The sequence below is a fragment of the Lagenorhynchus albirostris genome, chromosome 8 (assembly GCF_949774975.1).
Source record: "Lagenorhynchus albirostris chromosome 8, mLagAlb1.1, whole genome shotgun sequence".
NCBI classification, from domain to species: Eukaryota; Metazoa; Chordata; class Mammalia; order Artiodactyla; family Delphinidae; genus Lagenorhynchus; species Lagenorhynchus albirostris.
Genome location: NC_083102.1, coordinates 29,217,138 through 29,239,250, shown reverse-complemented (window position 1 = coordinate 29,239,250; position 22,113 = coordinate 29,217,138). Strand labels below are relative to the sequence as shown.

The window sequence follows — 22,113 nt, the reverse complement described above, 5'->3', positions numbered from 1 at the left end:
TTAAGAATCCGCCTGCCAGTGCCAGGGACACGAGTTCAATCCCTGGTCCAGGAAGATCCCACATGCCGCAGAGCAACTAAGCCCGTGTGTAACAACTACTGAGCCTGCGCTCTGGAGCCCGCGAGCCATAACTGCTGAAGCCCGAGCACCTAGAGCCCGTGCTCCACAACAAGAGAAGCCACCGTGATGAGAACCTTGCGCACTGCAATGAAGAGTAGCCCCCGCTCACGGCAACTAGAGAAAACCTGTGCACAGCAACGAAGACACAACGTAGCCAAAAATTTAAAAATAAGTAAAATAAATTAAGAAAAAAAAAAAAGTCAGGAGAGCCTGAACCTGGGCATTCCAAATAAGAAAAGAAGGGACGGGATCCCGAGATTGTAAAACTAGAACCTACAGGATTTGACAACTGTTTAGAGAAGGAGGCTATGGAAAGAAAGGCAGAGAAAAAACTGCCTGAGAAGCAGGTCAGATGCAGATCAGTTACGAGCAACAGATAATTGGGAGCTGAGACCACAAATCATTCTTCAAGCAAAGGAAAGGCTGTGCTGGGTTTAGACAGAGTAACATCTAGGAACTTGCTAAGAGGAGACAGGCAGCCCGATGGGAATGGGGAACAAACTGCCACAGAGAGTCAACGGGAAGGAACAACCAAGAGCTGACGGCAGCCAGGGACACGTGGAACAGCGATGCACCAAAAGCTGCTTTGCGGAAAAGAGTACATCCACCAAAAGGGGCGGGATGGGGTAAAGCAGTATCCATCTATGCCAGTCATCCTCCTGGAGGAGAGGCTGACCCCTTGGGACGGAGCTTGGAGCTCTTCTCTAGCCTCAGTACTCAGAGTAAATCTTATTAGAGGTCTTGTCAGACAGTAGTGAAATTGCCTATCCACGGTGTATACACTGGTCTGATGGCAAAGGCTAATAGTGCCTATGTTCTCCATAAATGTTTGAAGAATGAATGAATGAACAAGTTTCTGGCCCTTAGAACCTCAGTCCTCCATGTCACCTGTGCAGCATAAGGTTCTTTCCAACATCACAAACTAGCTCCCATGCACAAGTCTCTATGACTCATCCTGCCCCAAGGAGAGCCCAAATTACCTCGTTATTTGTCAAATTGTTTTACTTGCATTCAAGCAATCTAATGGAATGCGTAAATGGTTTTCAAAATATGTTCCTAAAAGTCTTTGAAGCTCCATGAAATACGCTATCCTACCCCACCCCACCTCCACAGTCCAGGGACCATCCAGAATCATACCAGTTGGGAGGAGGAAGAACAGCAGCTATATTTAAATTGGTTGTATACATAGGACATCGTTGTAAGATTGTGGTTTTAAAAAAGGATTCTGAGATTTTTTTTTTTGAGTTTCAATACCTTATCCATCCCTTAAACTGTAAGTTTCATATAAAGTAAGTACTTTAGTTTGTTTAAATTATTGTCCAAATTTCTTGAATTGCAACATAGGTGCCAAACCCTTCCACCTCCTCTCCCCTGAGAGAAGAAAATTAATGACATATTATAAATAAAATACAGTCAAAAGCATTGTATACCAAAGTGAACAGAAGTAAGGCAATGGGCATGTCCCCTTTCTCTGCAGCATTTTCTGTTTTCCAATCATGGACCTAAAGAGTTATTCTCCATGAAGCCAAGTAATACATTAACACAGGTTGTTCTTGTGAAATGCAAAGCTTTAGTTCAGCTTCACACTAAGAGTCTGTTTTAACGGGCTTGGGACGGGAGCTAGTCAAGCCCTGGCGTGCGGGAGCTGTCTCCTGAGAGCCAATCTGTGCTCATCTCTCCCCAGCTCTGCATTCAGTAACGGCAAGTTGGTAGCCTGAAATCGACCATGCTGGGAGTATTTACATCACAGAAATCTTCAAATGCTACAAATCAGGGCTTTTTTTCTGCTCAGATATCCAGCTTATCAGCACACCATAAAAAAACCTTTTTTTAAGTTCCCTACAAGAAATGAGTGCACAGATACCATTGAGAACTATGGCAAAGAAAGGAATATACTCAATGAATTACTTTTTAGGAATCTGATATGTCTGCAATTACATGTTAGCAGCCTCAACCCCCTGGGGCCGTTAACATATAATATTTTATACAATCAATGAGCTTCAAAACTCTATCTGTAAACTGTAGTTTTAATTGACTCAAGTTTTTAATGTTAAAAGAGGGTTTGCTAATTTTTGAATTAAAGGCATAATCATTTTTTTTGGAATCATAGAGCTTGAGTGCTGAAGAGAATTTAAGAAGTAATTTAGTCCAACTGTTCCAGAATTTTTTAAAAAACAAAACACTAAAACTATAGAAACTGAGACTCATATCCACTAACCTATGTAAAGGCAGTGCCGGGATTATGATGTCTGTTTGCTACCTCACCACCTGAATTTCCACATGGGTTTAAGTGGTGGGTTTGCTTAAAACAAGAAAAGAGAGAAAGAAACAGAGTTCCATTATGACGTCTCAGTTCTAGTCCCAAGGGGGCTGTTGGAGTGGTGTAATAAGGTCCGTGACACTAGAAAAAATTCGTACTTTCAGATGAAAATGTCAACACATGGCCTGAGTGAAATAATTAAATAGTGTACATACTTCCACACCTCATCTTCTGAGTACAGCAAATACTTGTACTGAAATCGTCTCTCATGGAAAGAACACTTCCCTTCTCACAGGATGTTGAACAATGAGCACAGATTAGGGAACCGCTATCACAGTTCCCTAAGCATGTAATCTTGTGCACTGATGAACCAATTATACATTACTGGTTGGTCTTTTTAACCACAATAAAGAATAGATATAAACACCGTACCCATGCAAGAAGCAAGAGATTTCTTTTTACTGTTCCACAGTATCCTAACATCCCCACGATGATCAGGAAACAGCAAACAGCAATCATGACCGGATGAACCACAGGAAAATAAGTCAAGATGACAGCCTCCTCTACCCTGAAAGAAGAACAATAATGTCATGTTATAAATAAAATATAACCAAAATGCACCCAAGACATAGTACAAGACACAACTGACTTGTGTTAATAATCCTTTAAATCATCACGCCTCAAAGCTGAAGACTGGATTTCTATTTCAGAATCACTGAACAATCACCAATTTGCTTGCTTGTTTTATTTTTTGTCTTGTTCGGTTTAGTTTTTTATACAAGTGGTAGCCTTCCTACCTCAGCTCATTTAAAATATAAGATAGGGGTTGTCAGTAAAAAGTCGATCTAATATTAGCTCTGAAGCCTTAACCTGAGGAAACCACATGAGACTTTTCACTATTTCTTTTTTTGTTTATAAATTTATTTATTTATTTTTGGCTGCATTGGGTCTTTGTTGTTGCGCACGGGCTTTCTCTAGTTGCGGCGAACAGGGACTACTCTTCGTTGCGGTGCACGGGCTTCTCATTTTGGTGGCTTCTCATTTTGGTGGCTTCTCTTGTTGTGGAGCACAGGCTCTAGGCGTGCGGCTTCAGTAGTTGCGGCGCACAGGCTTAGTTGCTCCGTGGCATGTGGGATCCTCCTGGACCAGGGCTCGAACCCGTGCCCCTGCACTGGCAGGCAGATTCTTAACCACCGCACCACCAGGGAAACGCTTTTCAACATTTCTTAACTGAGAAGACTCTCCCTACTCTTCTCTGGTCTGGGACTCCATATGCAGTGTGCACTTTCTCCGCAACAAATGACCTCTCCCAAAGATGTGAAACACTGCTATGGAAGGGAAATTGGTCTGAATTAAAAGGAAGGGAGGGAAATGCTTTCTGCTAAGACTGTGAAAAAATTATTAACTAGAGCCATAACAGTACGAGTAATAATTAAGATAACAAAAAACGACCGTTACAAAGTGCTTACTAAGCTCCATCGTGTTAAGGACTTTATAGAAATGTATCTCAGTTAATCCTTAGGAAAATTCAGAGTGGCATTTAATACAATCCCCATTCAGAAATGAAGAAACTGAGGCTCAGAGAAGTTAAGTAATTTGCCCCTTGAGATGTTAGTGGGTCAATCCTTGAAACTGGGTAAGAAAATGTCATTTGGGGTTTGGTTTTCATTAGCTCAGGAATATGAAGGCAAGAAGAAGTTGGCGATCATTTTCTTAAGGAAAAGTAGCTGTGTCGTCCTTTATACACAAATATGACATGGCTGGCACACTGTCAGAAGGACAGGCAAGTGGTATTACCATAACCAGAAGTGTCCTCCAGAACCAGTGGCACACCTTAATGATATGCTGGAAAATGCAAGTGTTGCCATGGGCAGGAAAAACTTTCCAAACGATCGTGGATGAGCACTGCCGTCTAAACACCCTAGGGCAATGTTACTTAGAAACTAGTGTCTGAGGAAACCCTGATGAAAGAAATCAATCTTTTTTTTTTTTTTTGCGGTACGCAGGCCTCTTACTCTTGTGGCCTCTCCCGTTGCGGAGCACAGGCTCCGGACGCGCAGGCTCAGCGGCAACGGCTCACGGAGCTAGCCGCTCCGCGGCATGTGGGATCTTCCCAGACCGGGGCACGAACCCGTGTCCCCTGCATCGGCAGGCGGACTCTCAACCGCTGCGCCACCAGGGAAGCCCTAGAAGTCAATCATTAATCATAAAGCCTACCTTGTTTCTGCAGTTAAAGTCAGAACATTATTTAGGTAGTCCCTCATCCAAGCGGAAACTGCCAACACGCTGATGGACATTAACTGGAGGGGAAAAAAATACAAACTGGTGACGAAGGATTTATGCACCATGCTCTGCAGGACTCATAATAAAAAATTAAGGATTTTATTTACATAATCATTATGTTTTTTCCTAATTACCATTTACCACCTGTTGAAATTTACTCTTACTATAAATATCTGCCATTCTGTTTTGTAATCATGTCATAGCTACTAAATAGAATGTCACTAAACAGTATACAGATAGTGGAACTATTAGATACGGTAGTTCAGGACAGGAATTGTACAGAACAACTAAACTATCCAATGTACAACATAAGCCTAAAACACGTCATATGTAAAAGCAAGGGAGCAATCAAATACTACTGATGTTGTCCAGAAACGTCACAGGAGCTAACTTCAAAGGACTTCCATTGGCTAAAGTTAGACAATTTGAGCATGAAAATAATAGTCATAATAATAATAATAAATGCAATGGTTTAAAACATCCAATATGCTAAAATCTATGAATTCACAATAATCGTTAAACAAAACTCATTAGCCAGCTTTGGAGGATGTTGGATATTCAACTCATTCAGAAAACTGATAAGAATCCAATATTTATCCAATCTTTCCTATACGAACTAAAGAAAAGAACCAAAGACTTAATGAAAGTTTTTAATGGAAGAATGTCTGCTAATAAGTACAGAAAGCATGACAGAATGTCACTATTGGATAATCTTTTCTGAAATAATGGCTCTCTTGGCAAAGATCCTCAACGACTGCCAAAATTATCAAGTCAGTGGCTCTCAGTCCCGTCTGTACATCAGAATCAACCAGGACTCTTAAAAAAATTACTGAGCCCAGATCCACCCTGAATCAATTCTTGGACGTGGGGTCTGGGCATCAAAAGTGGATAAAGGCTCCACAGATATTCTAATGGGTAGTAAGGGCTGAGAACTACTGCATGAAGTGTGAAAGGCTGATGGGGACTTTTAGAATGGAGAGATAAGGTTGACATAAAATACCAGATGCCCTGATCAATCTTAGTATCATAAAAAGAGGCAACTGGATATAATAATGTCCCCAATATGATGCAATCAGAAGTACTCAGAGATACCTTTGAGGTTAATTTAACCAAAAAGTCAAAACTGAATCTAATCAAGCCTCCAGCTCTATCAGTTTATAGGAAATACAGGGAACAGATTTAAACTTGTTAAATGTCACCGTGCAGATGCAATCAACAAAATCAAGAATATAAGAAATTTTACAGAACAAATGATCTGGTTTTTTCAATTTAAAAAGCTGGCAGGTAAAAAAAAAAAAAAAAAAGCTGGCAGGTGGAACAAAAAGAAGGAAGGAGAAACTGTTATAAATTAAAAGAGATTTCAGAGATTGTCCAAGGCAATGTCAGGATCTTGGTTTGGATCCTGATTTAAATGAACCAACCACAAAGAGCCATTTATGAGAAGACTGGCGATATTGGATATTTGAAAATATTTACAATAGCCAGGTCATGGAAGCAGCCTAAATGCCCATTGACAGACGAATGGATAAAGAAGATGTGGTACATATATACAATGGAATATTACTCAGCCATAAAAAGGAACAAAAATGGGTCATTTGTAGAGATGTGGATGGACATAGAGACTGTCATACAGAGTGAAGTAAGTCAGAAAGAGAAAAACAAATATCATATATTAACACATATATGTGGAATCTAGAAAAATGGTACAGATGAACTGGTTTGCAAGGCAGAAATAGAGACACAGATGTTGAGAACAAACATATGGACACCAAAGGGGGAAAGCGGAGGGGAGGGGCTGGTGGAATGAATTGGGAGATTGGGATTGACATATATACAGTAATATGTATAAAATAGATAACTAATAAGAACCTGCTGTATAAAAAAATAAATAAAATAAAAAATATTGACATCATAAAATAAATTATTGTTTATTATTTTAGATATGACAATAGTATTTTTTTTTAAGAATCCTTACCTTTTACAGATACATGCTGAATGGTTTAATAAACAATCCCGATGTATGGGGATTAAGTGAGAAGTGGAGGCTGTGTTGGTAACTGGGGATTAATTATACTGTGCTTTCTACTTCTGTATGTTTTTAATTGTCCATAATTTTAAAAAAAAGATTTTTTTTTTAAACAGCAACTATCTGGAACACATTCAGTCTTCCTGGGAGGCTTTTCTAAAAGCTGAAGGTTAACTCTTAAGTTCTGAAGGCCTTTCCTATTTTGATGGAAATTTTTCTCAAATTGCCTTATACTTATCTTCTTAAGTGCAGTATAATGAATTTCAGCTTAATTTGATTTTTAATAATTTCTGGCATCTTGATGAACATTGATTACCATTACGTTACAGGTTTTCTGTAAATGCTGAAATAATGAACATACAAGATAGGAATGAGTCTTTACTGACTCAAGGAGTGGCTGTAAACATGCTTTCTGGATAAGGGCTCCTAGGTCAGCAGAGCACGTGGAGCTCCACCTGCCTGGAAAAGCAGCTAGTGAATTCACGCATCCTTCATCCAGTTGCAGATACAGTATATCCCCGCCTTATCCGAGGGGGATATTTTCCAAGAACCCCACTGGATGCCTGAAACCTTAGAGAGTACCAAACCCTATATATACTAATGTTTTTTTCTGTAATAATGGGCGGGTAGCATCTACACCTTGGATACAGTGGACAAAGGGATGATTCACATCCTGGACCTGACAGTAGGAGATTTCATCATGCTTCTCAGAACTGCACACAAGATAAAACTTACGAATTGTTGATTTCTGGAACTTTCCATTTTATATTTTTGGAACACTGTTGACCGTGGGTAACTGAAACTACAGAAAGTGAAACCGAGGATAAGGGGAACTACCGTATTTACTCAGCACCAACCATCTGCCTTGTACTGTCTGTGCTAGAGTCACAGACCCAACAATGCATAAAAGAAGCAAGATGTCAGCCTTTGTGGAGCTTCTTACAGAACACAAGGAATAAATATGTAAACCAGATAATGATAGACTGTAAAAAGTGACACGAAGCACGGAAAAGTGAAGTAACCTGTTCAAGGTCTTGCAGATTCTAAACGGCAGGGCTGGATTCAAATCCAGGCCTTCATCTTTGAAGCTTCAGGGTTAGTCACTAAATGCCTTCCAAGTTTACAGACGAGCCTTATATTCCCCAAACAGCGAGGAGATGCACCTGCATAGCATGCAGGGTTCCTTAAAACAAGGGAAGGGTGGGGTTGCAGGGGGAGGTCCTCTGTAGGGGTCAGGCTCAGTCTGAATGTCTGAACTACTTTCTTTGCTGAACGAGGGCTCAGGGCTCAATGGCTTAAAACAGGTTAAGAACCCTGGGATCACAGTTCAGAGGAGCATTAGGCCACTTATTACTATCCTCATTCCTGTTGGGAATGAAGAACAGATTGTAAACCTCATAAAAGTTACCCAGTGGATCAGCCACAGTGTATTAAACATGCTTCCAGCTTCTGTAAACTTGATGCTTTAACATCTGTTCTACATGCTTATGCTGGACACACCTTGGTCTGGACAAACTGATAATATGCCTGAGTCACCTTGCCTTGGCCACCTTCCACCCGCCCTTGTGAGAAGTCCTTCTTCAGGGCCCACAGTTTTCATTTTCAAATACAAACCAACCAATCCGGAGCCCACACTCCCAACCACCCCTTTATTGACCTCTCTCCTTCCAGGCCACTCTACACATGCCCGAATCACCGCAAGGTCCAGATGCCAGACAACTAGGGACAGAGGCTGCTGAAATTATTCAAACTAGCCAAAACCTACTTATCCTGCTTTGCCAGTTCCTCCTTGAAGAAGCCCCAATGAAAGCACTTGCTCAGTCTCCCTCTCTCCCTGCCTCGCAATGGACCCCACCATGAGGAGACCTGTACTCTATCTCTTAGGATTTGTGAGTGTAACGGACTATCTTTTCAATGGCAGCTGTCTCCTGATCTGTCGATCTTACCAAACCTCAATAATCACAGTACCTATTACAACACACAGGGCTAGCAGGGGACCATGGACTGCTTGATTAAATCTGCGGCTAAGTGGTCTCCCTCTACTTGGCTATATGTGGGTCTTCAAATACCTTATATGTTTCAGGGGAACGGGAAAGTCTACTAATGTGCTATTTCATTTAATTACCTTAATTCTTTTGCAGTTATAAATAATTCTCCCCTCTCTTTATCATTCTTCGAAATAATAACCGATCTTGATTTCTCCATCCTTTAATTTCTCACAGGCTGTTTAGCCAATTTTCAATATCATAGCTCTAAGACAGCTATCAATAAATTATCAGATTCTTCATTTTGCATGATGTAGTATCAGCGGTTGTCATTATATACACAGTACTTCCATTCATAACAAAAATGTCATTTTTTAAAACGGCATATTCCAAAACATTTCTAGTACTGTAGAACAGTTAAGAGCATGGGTTCTGAAGTTATTCTTTCTTTCAAAAAAATATGTATTGATCAGCTGCTCTTTGTCAGGTACTGTGCAATGTGCTAGAGATATATACTGATCAGCAATGACAGGCACCAGCTCAATTCTATGATGAAATTTACTAAGTGAAGAGATCACGTGTTAGTCAAGTGTTAGTCAACTCATCAGAGACACAAATGTGTAACTGCAAAGTGTAATAAGTACTAGGAAGGAATAATACAAGTTGCTGTAAGAACTTCTTTTGGGGGACTTCCCTGGTGGTCCAGTGGCTAAGACTCCATGCTCCCATTGCAAGGGGCCCAGGTTCTATCCCTGGTCAGGGAACTAGATCCTTTATGACGCAACTAAAAGATCCCACATGCCACAACGAAGATCCCACACGTGCCATGAAGACCCCGCGTGCTGCAACTAAGACCCAGCTCAGCCAAATAAATAAATAAATTTTAAAAAAATAATAAATATTAAAAAAAAATCCTTTTGGGGTGACTGACCTATTCCATGGGGTCAAGGGAACTTCTCCAGACAGCTAAGATCTGAAAGATAATTATCAAGTTCATTAGGGAAAGGGAGGTTGAAAAGAACATTCCAGTCAGAAAGAACAGCAAAGGTCCCGGGGTGGAAGGCAGCATGATATGTGCAAGGAAGGGAAACCGGCAGGGAGCAAGAATGGAAAGCCAGGCAGGGGTCAGAGCACACGGTCTTAGAGGTCATCGTGAGGCATACGGTCTTGACCACAATGGCCATAAGAAGCCATTGTATCAAAAAGCCTTGGTTTGGGCTTCCCTGGTGGCGCAGTGGTTGGGAGTCCGCCTGCCGATGCGGGGGACGCGGGTTCGTGCCCCGGTCCGGGAGGATCCCACATGCCGCGGAGCGACTGGGCCCGTGGGCCATGGCCGCTGAGCCTGCGCGTCCGGAGCCTGTGCTCCGCAGCGGGAGAGGCCGCAGCAGTGGGAGGCCCGCGTACCGCAAAAAAAAAAAAGGCTTGGTTTGAATTTGAATTCCAGCTCTGCTCCTTTTCATCTATATGACTTCGGGTATGTCATTTAATCTTTCCTAAGCTTCAGTTTCCTCCTATATAAAATGTTATAATAGCAAGTCCAACTTCATAGAGCATTCACAGGATGAAAAAAGCATAGGATTCTTACACATATTCCCTGTTACTATCTTATACCTATTACCTATTCCTTTTGACCTCAGGCCTTTCTCTTAACCTTTCTCAGTTTAGGAGACAACTCTTAAATCAGTTCATAGATGTGATCTTCGGATATTTGAAGGTCTAACAAATGGACGGGAAAGGCCGCTCTGGATGGAACTGTCTATTGGACTTCCATAGCCATTCTTATTTTTGACATCTCTAAAACTGAACGCATTTTCATTCTTCTCGAAACCTGTGTGTCCCTCCCACTGTTTTTCCTGTCTCGGTAAATGGTATAATCAGTGCTTCAGTCACATCCACTGGCACCTTGGCAAGCAGCCTGAACCTCTCCCTCTTCCTCAGTCCTACATCTAATTGCTTTCAAGCCCAATGGATTGTTCCTGCAACACACCTGATAAATTCCTCCCCCTTTCCTGCCATTCTGGCTAGTTCAAGCCCTCAGTCTCTTGCCAGGCAATTATAATCACCTTATAATAGAACTCTCCAGCTCACAGATTCCACCTCAAATTCACCCTTCAGTTAGCTTTATAAAACACAGATCGAGCGATTCTGCTTATAAAGCTCTAATAGCTGCCCCTTGGGGCCCCTCCCCATCTCTCACTTCCACTTCCCCCAACTCTCTCTTAGAGAATAAGTTTAAACTCTACAGCAGGACACACAGGCCCTCTTCAGTCACCCTTTGACCTATCTCTTCAACTTATTTCCTGCCAACTCCTTCCCACACACATTCTGTCCTTGGATGAAAAAAGTCCTGCTTGTGCTTCTCTGATATGCACCACACAGACCTCCCAAACCTATGGCTTTGCCCATGCAGTTCCCTCTGCCTGGAATGCAATCCTGCCCCAGCCTTTCCATATCATGAGCAGAGCAACCTTATCCTTAAAGACCAGCTCAAACATCAGCTAGAATGTAAAGTTTTCCTCCCAGCTCCCTCCTTACCCAGAGTCAACACTCTTGTCTAGACTTCACAGAGCAGTTATCTACCGTCTCCTATTTTTACCCACCCATCTCATTCCACTAGAGGACACAGACCACTGCCTCTAGCCCCATCTCACAGTAGAGTACCAGGCCCAGTAGTAAGACCTGATACATATTAGATGAATGAATGAGAAAATAATTAAAGAAAGATGATTTCAACTTGCTAGATAAGCTAACTATTGGAGAACTTTAGCAAAATTAGGAGATGCTTTAAGTAGAACTGAGCTTTCTATCACTGGACGTTTTCCAGTAGAGAGATGCTTGCTGAATTACATGATGAAAAATTTATATATCAGGTCAGAAGCTGGCTTAAGTGTTCTCAAAAGTCGTTTAAACTACAAATGTTGCATTCTACTTAGCCCCGCTGTTTTTTTCACTGTAGTCACCGAAGCATTGTAGCTGTGCAGAGAACATCAGTAGAAATAAATAATATCAACACAAAGCTTTATCTCACAGTAAACAAGCAATTCTGAAAATACACTGCTTTTTATTATGACCTTATTTCCAGCCGCATTAAATGGCTGAGAACAGTTCAATTCTCAAAGAGTGATTTTACTTACTGTTGAGAAAATAATAACAGTAACAACAAATACAGTGCATGCTATAGCAAGGAACTAAGCTAAGATGAGACAACGTCACTTCAATAACTAATCCTAATGCTATTAAATCTAGAAGGACAAATTATGCAACCAATTCAGGACTCCTTACAAATAATGGTATTTTCTACTCACTTTCCAAATTAAAATAAAATAATTCTTCAACTGTCATTCATGATGATTAAATTATTAGGACACTGTAGTTACCACATGTAACTAGGTTTATAGCTCCTTACATCTTCTCCAATATTGCAAAATATTATCTGTAGTTCAAGGAAATATTTAGAAAATAACACAAAGATTACTTTAGAGAAATATATTTAATATACTACTTGGCAGGACCTCTGCCACCTTCTGTCTTGCAAAAAACATTCAGAAAATGCTAGCTCTCAACAAATATTTATAAAAATGAAATTTGCTGTGTTGCAGATATATTCTGGTTTTGCTTGAATTTAATCATGTAAAAAAACAAGAATCAAGTTGTTTCCTATATCAGAATTTATTATGAAATGTATACCTATAGTTTCCAGGAAGTAAGGTTGCAGTCAAAAAATAGACATTTACATCCTTCAACTGTCTGGCATATATAATATATAGTCTTATATAAGGTGACAGTAACACTAATCATTTCTGCTCAAGGCAGACAGATGTCTAAAGCCAGCCACCTAAACTTTTCTTTTTATGTCAAATCTGTTAGCAAAGAGCAGAATGTGGAAGAGAGACCAGGAACTTAGTTACATTTCTGTCTCTACAGAGAACTTGGACGAGTAATCCAAACTTTTAGAAACTCTTTTCGCTCATGATGAAAATGGAAAAATTGAACTAGATGCTTTTAAAATTCCCTTTTTTTCTTAAAAACAAAAGGATTCCAATTATTATTTATTAAAATGTAAAGGTAAATCAATGTTTTTTGTTTTTGTTTTTGTTTTTTTGCGGTACGCGGGCCTCTCACTGTCGTGGCCTCTCCCGTTGCGGAGCAACAGGCTCCGGACGCGCAGGCTCAGCAGCCATGGCTCACGGGCCCAGCCACTCCGTGGCATGTGGGATCTTCCCGGACCAGGGCACGGACCCGTGTCCCCTGCATCGGCGGGCGGACTCTCAACCACTGCGCCACCAAGGAAGCCCGGTAAATCAATTTTTGATAATTTGGAGGCTAGCAGCCCAAGGCAAGTACTTCCCAGGAACACGTCTGTCTCAGTTCCCAAGCCTGCTCCCATCCACCTTTTAATCAGTTCATGCCTCAACCAGCTTCCCTTCTGGGGATCTGGGGGGGAGCCGGGAGCAGCAGAAAAAAGCAAACAGATCAGACTATTTGCCTGAAAGCACGGGCACTGTAAATGATGGCTGAAACAAGTTCCGAAGATTCCTTGTGGGTATCATTTAAGCACGAACATCTACTAATTAAGGATGAATAAATCAATAGCACCTTGGAGCTGTGCTGACTAATAGTTTTTATAGATCATGTTGCCCTGCAGACAGGGTGACCATACATCCTGCTCTGACCAGGATGGTTCCACTTTAAGCCTCTGTTGTCCTGTCATCATTATTAATAGAGACAACCCCTTATAACTTCACTCTCAAAATTGTCCTGATTTCCACAATAAATGATCTGGTCACCCTATAGGCAATGCAGGCAAAAGAAGGGAGAAAGGCCTCATTCTACACCGTAGTTTCTGTGCAGCCCAATGGCCCAGCCTGTGACTGTTCTGAGTGGGGAACGATGCCTGAGGGGCCTGTGAGTCCAGTTGGCAGCAGGGCTGGGCCCCAAGGAAGCCTCCACGCCCTTCTCCTTCTCGAAATGCTTCCTTAAGAAGCATGCAGTGGCCTGTCTTTGCTCAGCTGAGCCAACCGCATTAAGAAAAGTGTATTAGCTTTGCCCCTGAGACTAAAGCTTATTGAATGTTTATTTTTAAAAAGCACTAACATTTCTCGAAGGGCTCTCCTTTATTCCTTAGGAAGAGTTAAAGTAAGCTGGAATGCCTTTCAATAGTACAAAATTGTGGGGGGGTGGAGAGCAACAATTTAAAAAGTAGTATTTTAACATGAGTATATAAATGCTGTGTGAATGCAAATACCCACTTGCCCAGAATCTCTTTAGGGTCTACGGGGGTCAGACACCTAAGGTTCACTATAGAAAACCGGAGAAAAAGCAACAGAACATTGAGTCTTCTGTTTTCTTCATCTAGCTTGCATATATCCCAAAAGTGTGAACCAGATTTCCTGTCTGCTTTTTAGGCTTTCCTTTATAAGCTTCTTTTCATATTTTGTCAAGGGTAGTTCCTCTCTCTTGCTACTCTTTGGTAATGGTAAGTGAAAGACAATGGCTCTTATCTGCTGGTGAGAAAAGAGAGTTTAAAACTACAGGTGGGATATTATACTTTTAGAAAATAATAAACAAACGTGATGAATGTTAAGTGTTCACCAATTTCAAGAATTTCCAAAAAGAACCATATGTATCCATTTTTCCAACAGCAGAAAATTATCATCTAAGAATGGTAAACACTCACATCATAAAGCCACAGAAGTTGTCTTTAAAATGGAGGAAAGCTTTCATTTATGAAATACTATGGCACTTAAAAAGTAAAAGTGTGATACATTTGAAGTAAAAATAACCCATTTCCTTGCTCTATCGTGGCCAGAATGTGAATCATGGTCTCCAAAGAGCTCTCAGGGCAGTTTACTCACGTGCACTGTGTCTCATGTGCCTTTTCCCATTACAAATCCACAAAACTCATGACAAACCTCGAAGGTCCAGTATCTGTCTGCCAGCCCCAGTAGAGCTGAACCGGGATCATGCTTCTTTACATGTGAAAGAGCCACTTCAACAGATGGCAAATCAAGGTGACCGGATCCACAGCAATGAAAGAATGCAGTGCATCTGTGATCTTGAATATTCTGTGGATTGTTTCCTCTTAGACAGGTCTATACCTCCCACTTAAAAAAATTAAATATGCAAGATACACATTTTTACTGAAAAAAAAAATTCACTGTTTGATATTCAACTCCCAGAACAGAAAAACAAAATTGTATAGGTCCTCAGTGTTTTTCCAAATAAGATTTATTTTTCTTTCCCTAAAATTTTTGTTGGGTAGAGAAGGGGAGAGGGTACCAGTATAGTAGAAATAGATAAGAAAAAGTCTATTTCAGATGCTAGGAGAAGAGTAAAAGGATACAGCTTTTGATCCTGCAGTTAATGAGTGCAGGTATCTCAATCCCACAAAACTAGAGGCCAGTACAGTCGCCCTCTCCACACTCAGGATGAGCTCAGGTTCACGCCACACTAGTTTGTTCTCCTTCTAATTCCAATGAGAACTAAAAGCAAGGACTAAAGCCTTGCTCCTCCAGATGGGGCACTCAGACCAGCAGCAACAGTGTCACAGAGGGGCTTTTGAGAAATGCAGACTCTCAGGCCCAGCCCCAGACATACTGAATCAGAATTTGCATTTTAACGAGATGCCCAGGTGATCTGTATGCACATGGAGGTTTGAGAAGCACTGCTCTAGGGGACTTGGAATGAGCAGGTGGACAGCTAATCCCTTCCTACTGAAGATGTTTATTTCTCTGCTGCAAATAAATTCAGCACCGTTTCCAATAGTACAACCTCTGCCGCACTTAGAGAAAAAAAAAAATTGGACTTTGAATCCCTATTCTGCTACTTACTGGTAAGCTAATGAGCTTCACTGAGTAACTTCTCTTTACCACCACCCGCCATTTTCCAGGCGGGAAATGAGAATTAGATGAGAATTAGATGAAAGAGTAGTGTAAGGATGCCCAGGAATGTGTGAGGCACAAGTAAGGAAATATAGGATCTGCAAACATTGCTTTAACTTTGAAAGAATAACACCAATGTCCCCAAAGTTAGCATATACATTTCATATAATTCCAAAAAACTCCTGACAGATATTTTAATTGTTTAAAATAATCTCAAAGAAAAAGAAACCTTAATCAAGACAAGAAAGGCAGGTGCTTTAAAAGAACAGAAGAATAAAAAAAGATTATATAAAATTCTAGAGAAAAATTCTACTGAAAAAACATATAAAAATTTGTTTATATAAAGTGATGCTCAAGCTCACTGATAGTGGGGAAGGTAAAGAATAAAGTAACAGTGGAATAACACTTTAAACCTCTTAGATTGGTAAAAATTTAAAAGTTTCATAAGATGGCAGCAACATTATATGTATATGATGTACATATAATGAGGTATACTGGTGCTTCTATTTCTAGGAGATAGATTCCCAGGACAGGATTACTGGGTCAAAGGAATGGAGGAGCGGTAGCAATAGTAGCAGTATTAATCACAACAATAACCATTACTACTACAAGGATTCCTTTGACTCATCAATCCATCTCCCGGTAATCTACTTATTACAGTAAACTATTCGTGAGCATCATTATTGTAGTAGTAGTAACGACTGCGGGTACTACAGCTACTACTGCTACCGCTACGACCTAGATAGCGCTTATTAAGTGCCACTGTTCAAGCACTTCACATATATTGAGTCTAATCCCCCAACAACTCTAAAAAACTCTAAAAAATAGGAACCATTCCTATTTTGCAGGCTAGGAAACTGAGACACTTAAACGTGCCTGGCAAACACAGTAAGAACTACATAAATGTTAGCTATTTTGTTGTCATCATTACATATCCTCTGACATAGCAATCCCGCTCCTGTAACTCTAACCAAATGAGAAAAACAACCTAACAAAAAATGTCATGAATATCTATATGAATGTACATGAATGGGTATACGTGGACAGGTATGAGTAAATACATCTTTGTATGAAATAAAGAAAAATAGGGCTTCCCTGGTGGCGCAGTGGTTGAGAGTCCACCTGCCGATGCAGGGCACACGGGTTCGTGCCCCGGTCCGGGAAGATCCCACATGCCGCAGAGCGGCTGGCCCGTGAGCCATGGCCGCTGAGCCTGCGCGTCCGGAGCCTGTGCTCCGCAACGGGAGAGGCCACAACAGTGAGAGGCCCGCGTACAGCAAAAAAAAATAATAATAATAATAATAAAATAAAGAAAAATACAGAGGGATGCTGAGTAGGCAGTAAACTCGGATTATTTTGTTGGTGGGGAGATGATATTTGGAGAAGAGGAGGGCTGGAGAAAGGGGGAAGCAATTTTAATAAATCAGAACACACAGAAAGTGAGAATGTTGAAGTACAGGATAACAACAAAGAAATAACATTTTACATTCTTTGGGGACACAAAGAGCCCTGGAGGAGTTTAAGGAATAGGCATTTTAAAGCAAATGTCATTACTCAGAAGAGTAATATTTTTGTTAAGTGATTTGGGTTCCCCTCCACACACACACATAATACAAGTTATTGAGAAAATTTCCAAAACATTGTTCTATGTTGCACAAAAAAAGTCCTAGTAATTCCAAGGTTCGAACACAGTAATCGTCCATGTAAAGGCACCGTCTAGGGGCAAGAAAGCTGAGTTCTGCTCCCGGCACTGTCACCATTGGGCCATCTGACCTTTGGCTTCCCGTCACTAACCTACACTTAGTTTTCTCATTCCCAAAGTAAGGAAGTTCGACCAGATCATCTTAAATCCCCTTTTAGTTATAAAAATGTGTTGATTCTGTAATTAAAAACAATAAAGTAGAAAAGTGAAAAACTAATAAACAGAAGTGACAATTATCACACATTTTAAAGGAACAAAGTTCAAAATCTTAATACCCTATAGCTAAGCAGGTAATTTAATGACCTTAATTAAATTAAGTTTGTACCTTAAATTAAATGTACATTTAATTTGTACATTTTTAGAATTAAAAACTGCAATAAGATCAGTTAGGTATTTTATATTTCCAAGTGGTGAATATAACTACTCAATGCTTTAAGTTTCATGTTGAGAAAAAAAGTTGCCAGTTTAGATATCTTTCAGATTACTTCCTGACGTAAGGCTTCATTTGTCACCTTAAAATGGAGCCATCCATAAGGAGTAGTTCAACCAAAATGTCATTCTCTAGAGACCACATGTCATAACCCTACAAAAAAAAAAAGCTGGTAAATGCCAGCTAGTCAGCCAAATAAATAAATTACTCATTAAAAACTGTAACAGAACGTTTTGAATATAAATTATTAATAGAACACAAATTTGGGGGAAAAAAAACTAACTGCTTAAGCAGGACAGCTTCCTGAAGCAACATTCAACGTTTAAATTTTTACAGTTTCCTCAAAAGTTTTGTAAATAACAATGTGATTATTAATAACACTTAATGAAAATTTATGCCTGGGTGCAATGCATAAAAAGTCACTAACTCACAGGGCATAAAGATTTCCATGAGCTTGTTAAATTTTATGTATTTTATTTCCTTAAATGGTTATGGGATTTTCCAAAAGCATACACAAAATTCCTTAAAGCTTTGCCAACTTAGAAATAGTTACACGGAAACCACCTTTTCAGACTATATGGAATCTCCCAGAAAAATCTACTTAGTCTTTTGATAGGATATCTGGGTATGAATTCCTACAAAAACATAGTAAGACTTCTGCCCCCACCAGATTTTATAGGATGACGTAAGGAAACAATTTATGGCTTGCACAGTTATCTGAAATTCCTGAAAACAAGCAGTTCCCTAAGTAGTGTGTCAAAATTTTCTTATCTACAAGCACAAGCACGTGCATTTATTTATATCCCCAGATTAACTTCAAGTCTAATTTTACTGCCACTAGTATCCAGCGGTGGATTTCTTTTTTCTAATTACAAATGGAACTTGAGCTAGATCAAAGGCATTTTAAGGTCAAAATTTACTTCTCTGAAAAATAGAGGGTGTGATCCCATGTAATTAATTAATGCTTAGCCATGCCCTTTGGCGCATTATGTGGTGGCTATAGGAAACCGAGTCCAGCCGTCCCCACCTGTTGGTGCAGTGGACTGCTTGACTTACCCAAAAGAGCAGATTGAGCGCGTAGAGCAGGCAGCGCAAACACTTCACAGAATCTTCTCTGGCCATTGTGAGCCTCGGGAGGGAGAAGCCCCATCCTTTCACCACATCCTACCCCCACGGGCAAAACAGCAGCGATCTGCAGAGGGCGGAGGATAACAGGGGACTTCTCACCACCGCGCTCCTCACCCCCAGCCCATCCCTCCTCTGCCAGCCGTCAGCTGGGTGCAGGTCTGGTCCGAAGCCTAGTTCATTCGAGACATCGCTTCATCGAAAATCATTTGTTAAAGTTATAATAGTAACCTAAACTCCCCAAAGTTCCAAACAGGCTTCAGATAACACCTGCTGGGAAGAGAAAAGATTGTCTCCCCGGATGAATGAAGGCGCGCAGTAAACTCGGGTTCTCAGGGGACACGCGGCGGTGTCCTCTGAATTCTGATGAGACGCTCTTTAAAACCTCCCTCAGTCCACGCCCCTCCTCGGGGAGAGCTCTGCTCCGAACTGTCCCGAAGGTTGGAAACCACACTCCCGTCCCCCCCGCCCCCCCGGAGATGTCACAGACGCCGCGGGCGACACCGAAGGTGAGAGTGTTCCTCTCACTTGGACAGTTCCTGGGCCCCCCGCCTCCGCACCCCCTTCGCCATCCCGCAGCTCGGGTGTGAACGCGGGGCACTGGAGGGGGCGCAGCGCTGAGCTGGGATTCCGCCCGGCGACTAGGGTTTCTCCGGGAGAACACAAGAAATGATGTTTGGGCCCCGGAATGATGGATTAGCCGGGGGCGGCGGGCGGGGAGCGGGGAGGGGCGCACGGGAATTAGGGCCGGTGCAGCTGTGCAGACGCCGGGTTAGTCATTCACGTCCCCCTCCCCCGGCCCCGGCCCCGGCCGCGACCCGGCTCTCCCAGCCGCCCGAGGAGCACAAAGCCGAGCGCGGTCAGCCGCCCCGCCACCCGGGCGCGCGCCCCCGGCAGGGCGCGCGGGGAAGCGCCGGCGGCGGGGAGCCCCGAAGCCAGCACTCTAAGTAGTTTAGCACACACCGCCGGGGGCAGCCGCCGCCGGCGGGCTGGCGGGACAGCGGGCAGGAAGGACGAGAGACGCGCGGCCACTCACCGTCGGCGCTGGGCTCCGCGCCCCGATCCCGCCGGGGGACAGTCGGGGACGCACTGCGGGGGCTCATCGGGGCAGCGACGCTCCTCCTGGAAAGCCGCAGGGCTGCATTGACTCAAACTGGAGAAGCTTCCTTCTCTTCCTCTCCCCCCCGCCGCCGCCGTCGCCGCCTCCTGGGAAAAGGGGGAAAAAAAAAAGTCCTGGGCAGCAGTTGCTGGAAAGTCTCTGCTAAGCCACCTCCCAGCGCCGCTGTCCCTCCCAAGTCCTCGCCAAGTCCGGACGAGGCAGCGGCGGCAGCCAGGGCCAGCTGCACGAACTCTCAGCGCATGCTCGGGCCGCCGGCTGCCCGGGTTGGATCCTAATGGGTGTTTCTGGTCCCCTCACGCGGCGTGAGCCCCCGAAGGGACGCCTCACCTCTACAAGGGCCAGAGGGAGAAAAAACCTAGGGACTTTGGAGAAGTCCGCGCAGCAAGCCCCTTAAAAATGGTGGTATCGGAGGAGGGGAGGCTGGGTTATAACCATAGGGAACAGGCTTTTATTATATGAAAATATTTGTGTTTGAGAAGGGGGGTGAAGGAGTGGCCCAACCCGATTCCTGCAATGAGAAACTAGTTTTCACAACCTTTCTAGAACCACCTCCTGCGATTTGTCACTAACATGGTGCCCTGTGCTCCTTCTTATTGCTTTGTTGCCCTCCCTGATTTAAAAAAAAACAGTTCTTTCCCACTTCCATGGTGCACTAATAGCATTTACTTACACCCCAGGGTAGACATGTGGAGATCTGACGGCCAGAATAGGAAGAACATGTTTAACTCTTTCACAAAGTTTCAAAAGTTTCAAAGTTTCAAAAATTTTCTCACAATAGGATTGTTTGAGCTTTAACAGGGTAATTTATCTTGAATTGTGTATATGGTAATGGGTTTTGAATTTTTTTAACAAAAAATTCAGGAAGTATTCATAGTAGGAGACTATACTTCTAAAAGTACCTTCCCTTTTGAAAAGTAAGAAATTTCAGACATAAAATATGGTGGAATTTTGATGTTTTATGCCTTGTGATAGTCCACATCTATGACTACTTCTGTGTGCATTGTGTGGCAAATAAAACTTCACTAACAAATGTGAATTACTTGAAATATAAACATCTTTGAGAAAACCTAATAATAGGAGTCCTCCTTCAATTTCCTTTGGGGGGTGGGGAATAAAATGGAGTCCCGTGTCCATCACCGCCTATCTAGAGTCAGTTGCTACAAGACCAGGGTGACGAAGAAACACACACTGTCATGTGGAGAGAAGTAAAATTAAGACCTAAAGAGAACTTGAGTGTCCTGGGTTATGGGAGGAAAAGTCTTGGCAAGCGAGTCACTAAGCTGTGTGTAAGGCAGCAAGCTCTAAAGAGCACGAAAGCCATCGACTCCAAATACCAAGACAAATGTCCAGTCATCCATCAAATGACACTACCTCTGGCAACAGAGTATCTTCTGGAGTCAGAGAGAAGAGCAAAGAAACCCACTTAATCCTCAGTTACTGCTCAAATGAGGGTGTACGCCAGTTACAAGCAGAGGGCTGCTGAAACCACCCACCATCTGAATGCTGTTGGTGCCGCACATTCCTCTAAATGATAGAAAAATCCCCACGTTGAGGGCAGTCTATGACCGCCATTAAAACTGACAGAAAGAGTGCAAATCATTCCCAGGTCTCTGAACAGACATCCTCTTCTATTTCTAGAAAGCAGGGAAGTACCTTTTAAGTCATAAACCTTGAAGGACCCTAGAATAATAAAATTTTAGAGGAAGATGCTTTAGAAGTACATCTCCCACCACCCCCACCCGCTTTTAGTAAATGAGGAATATAGAGCCACGAGAAGTTTTCAAAGTTGCTCATTTACACCTCTCGTTAAATCAGGTCCCAAGCTAAAATCCAGAATCATACTCTCTAACTAGTTCAGTGATTCTCAAAATTGCTGTATATTAGAACCACTTAGGGAGTTTTGGACAAATCCTAATGCTCAGGCTATAGCCCACACTAATTAAATTGGAATCTCTGCAGATGTGGCCTGGGCATCCAGATTTTTCAAAGTTTGCAGGGTAATTCTAATCTGCAGCAAAGTTTGAAAACCACTGCAACTAACACTTTACAGATGCCTTAAAACTAGCAAAGGAGTTTCTTCAGGTTTAGTTGGATCAAATCCCTCACCTGTGAATTGATACCTGGGATTATTCCTATGTTAGAAGTTAAGAAGAAAACAGAGCTGCAGTTACTGTTCTAATA

General features: G+C 42.1%; 1 protein-coding gene across 1 annotated transcript in view; it reads right to left on the bottom strand.

The window, feature by feature from the left end:
• The window catches only part of TSPAN12 (tetraspanin 12), a 65,402-nt gene extending 45,298 nt beyond the window's left edge, over positions 1-20,104 (bottom strand). The window contains exons 1-4 of the mRNA XM_060156000.1: positions 19,849-20,104; positions 18,744-18,879; positions 4,598-4,680; positions 2,813-2,948 (exon numbers count right to left, since the gene is read on the bottom strand). Coding sequence (XP_060011983.1) covers positions 2,813-2,948; positions 4,598-4,680; positions 18,744-18,809 — 285 coding nt within the window. The 5' untranslated portion in view covers positions 18,810-18,879; positions 19,849-20,104. The remainder of the gene's footprint in view (positions 1-2,812; positions 2,949-4,597; positions 4,681-18,743; positions 18,880-19,848) is intronic.
• Between the last annotated feature and the right edge of the window lie 2,009 nt (positions 20,105-22,113).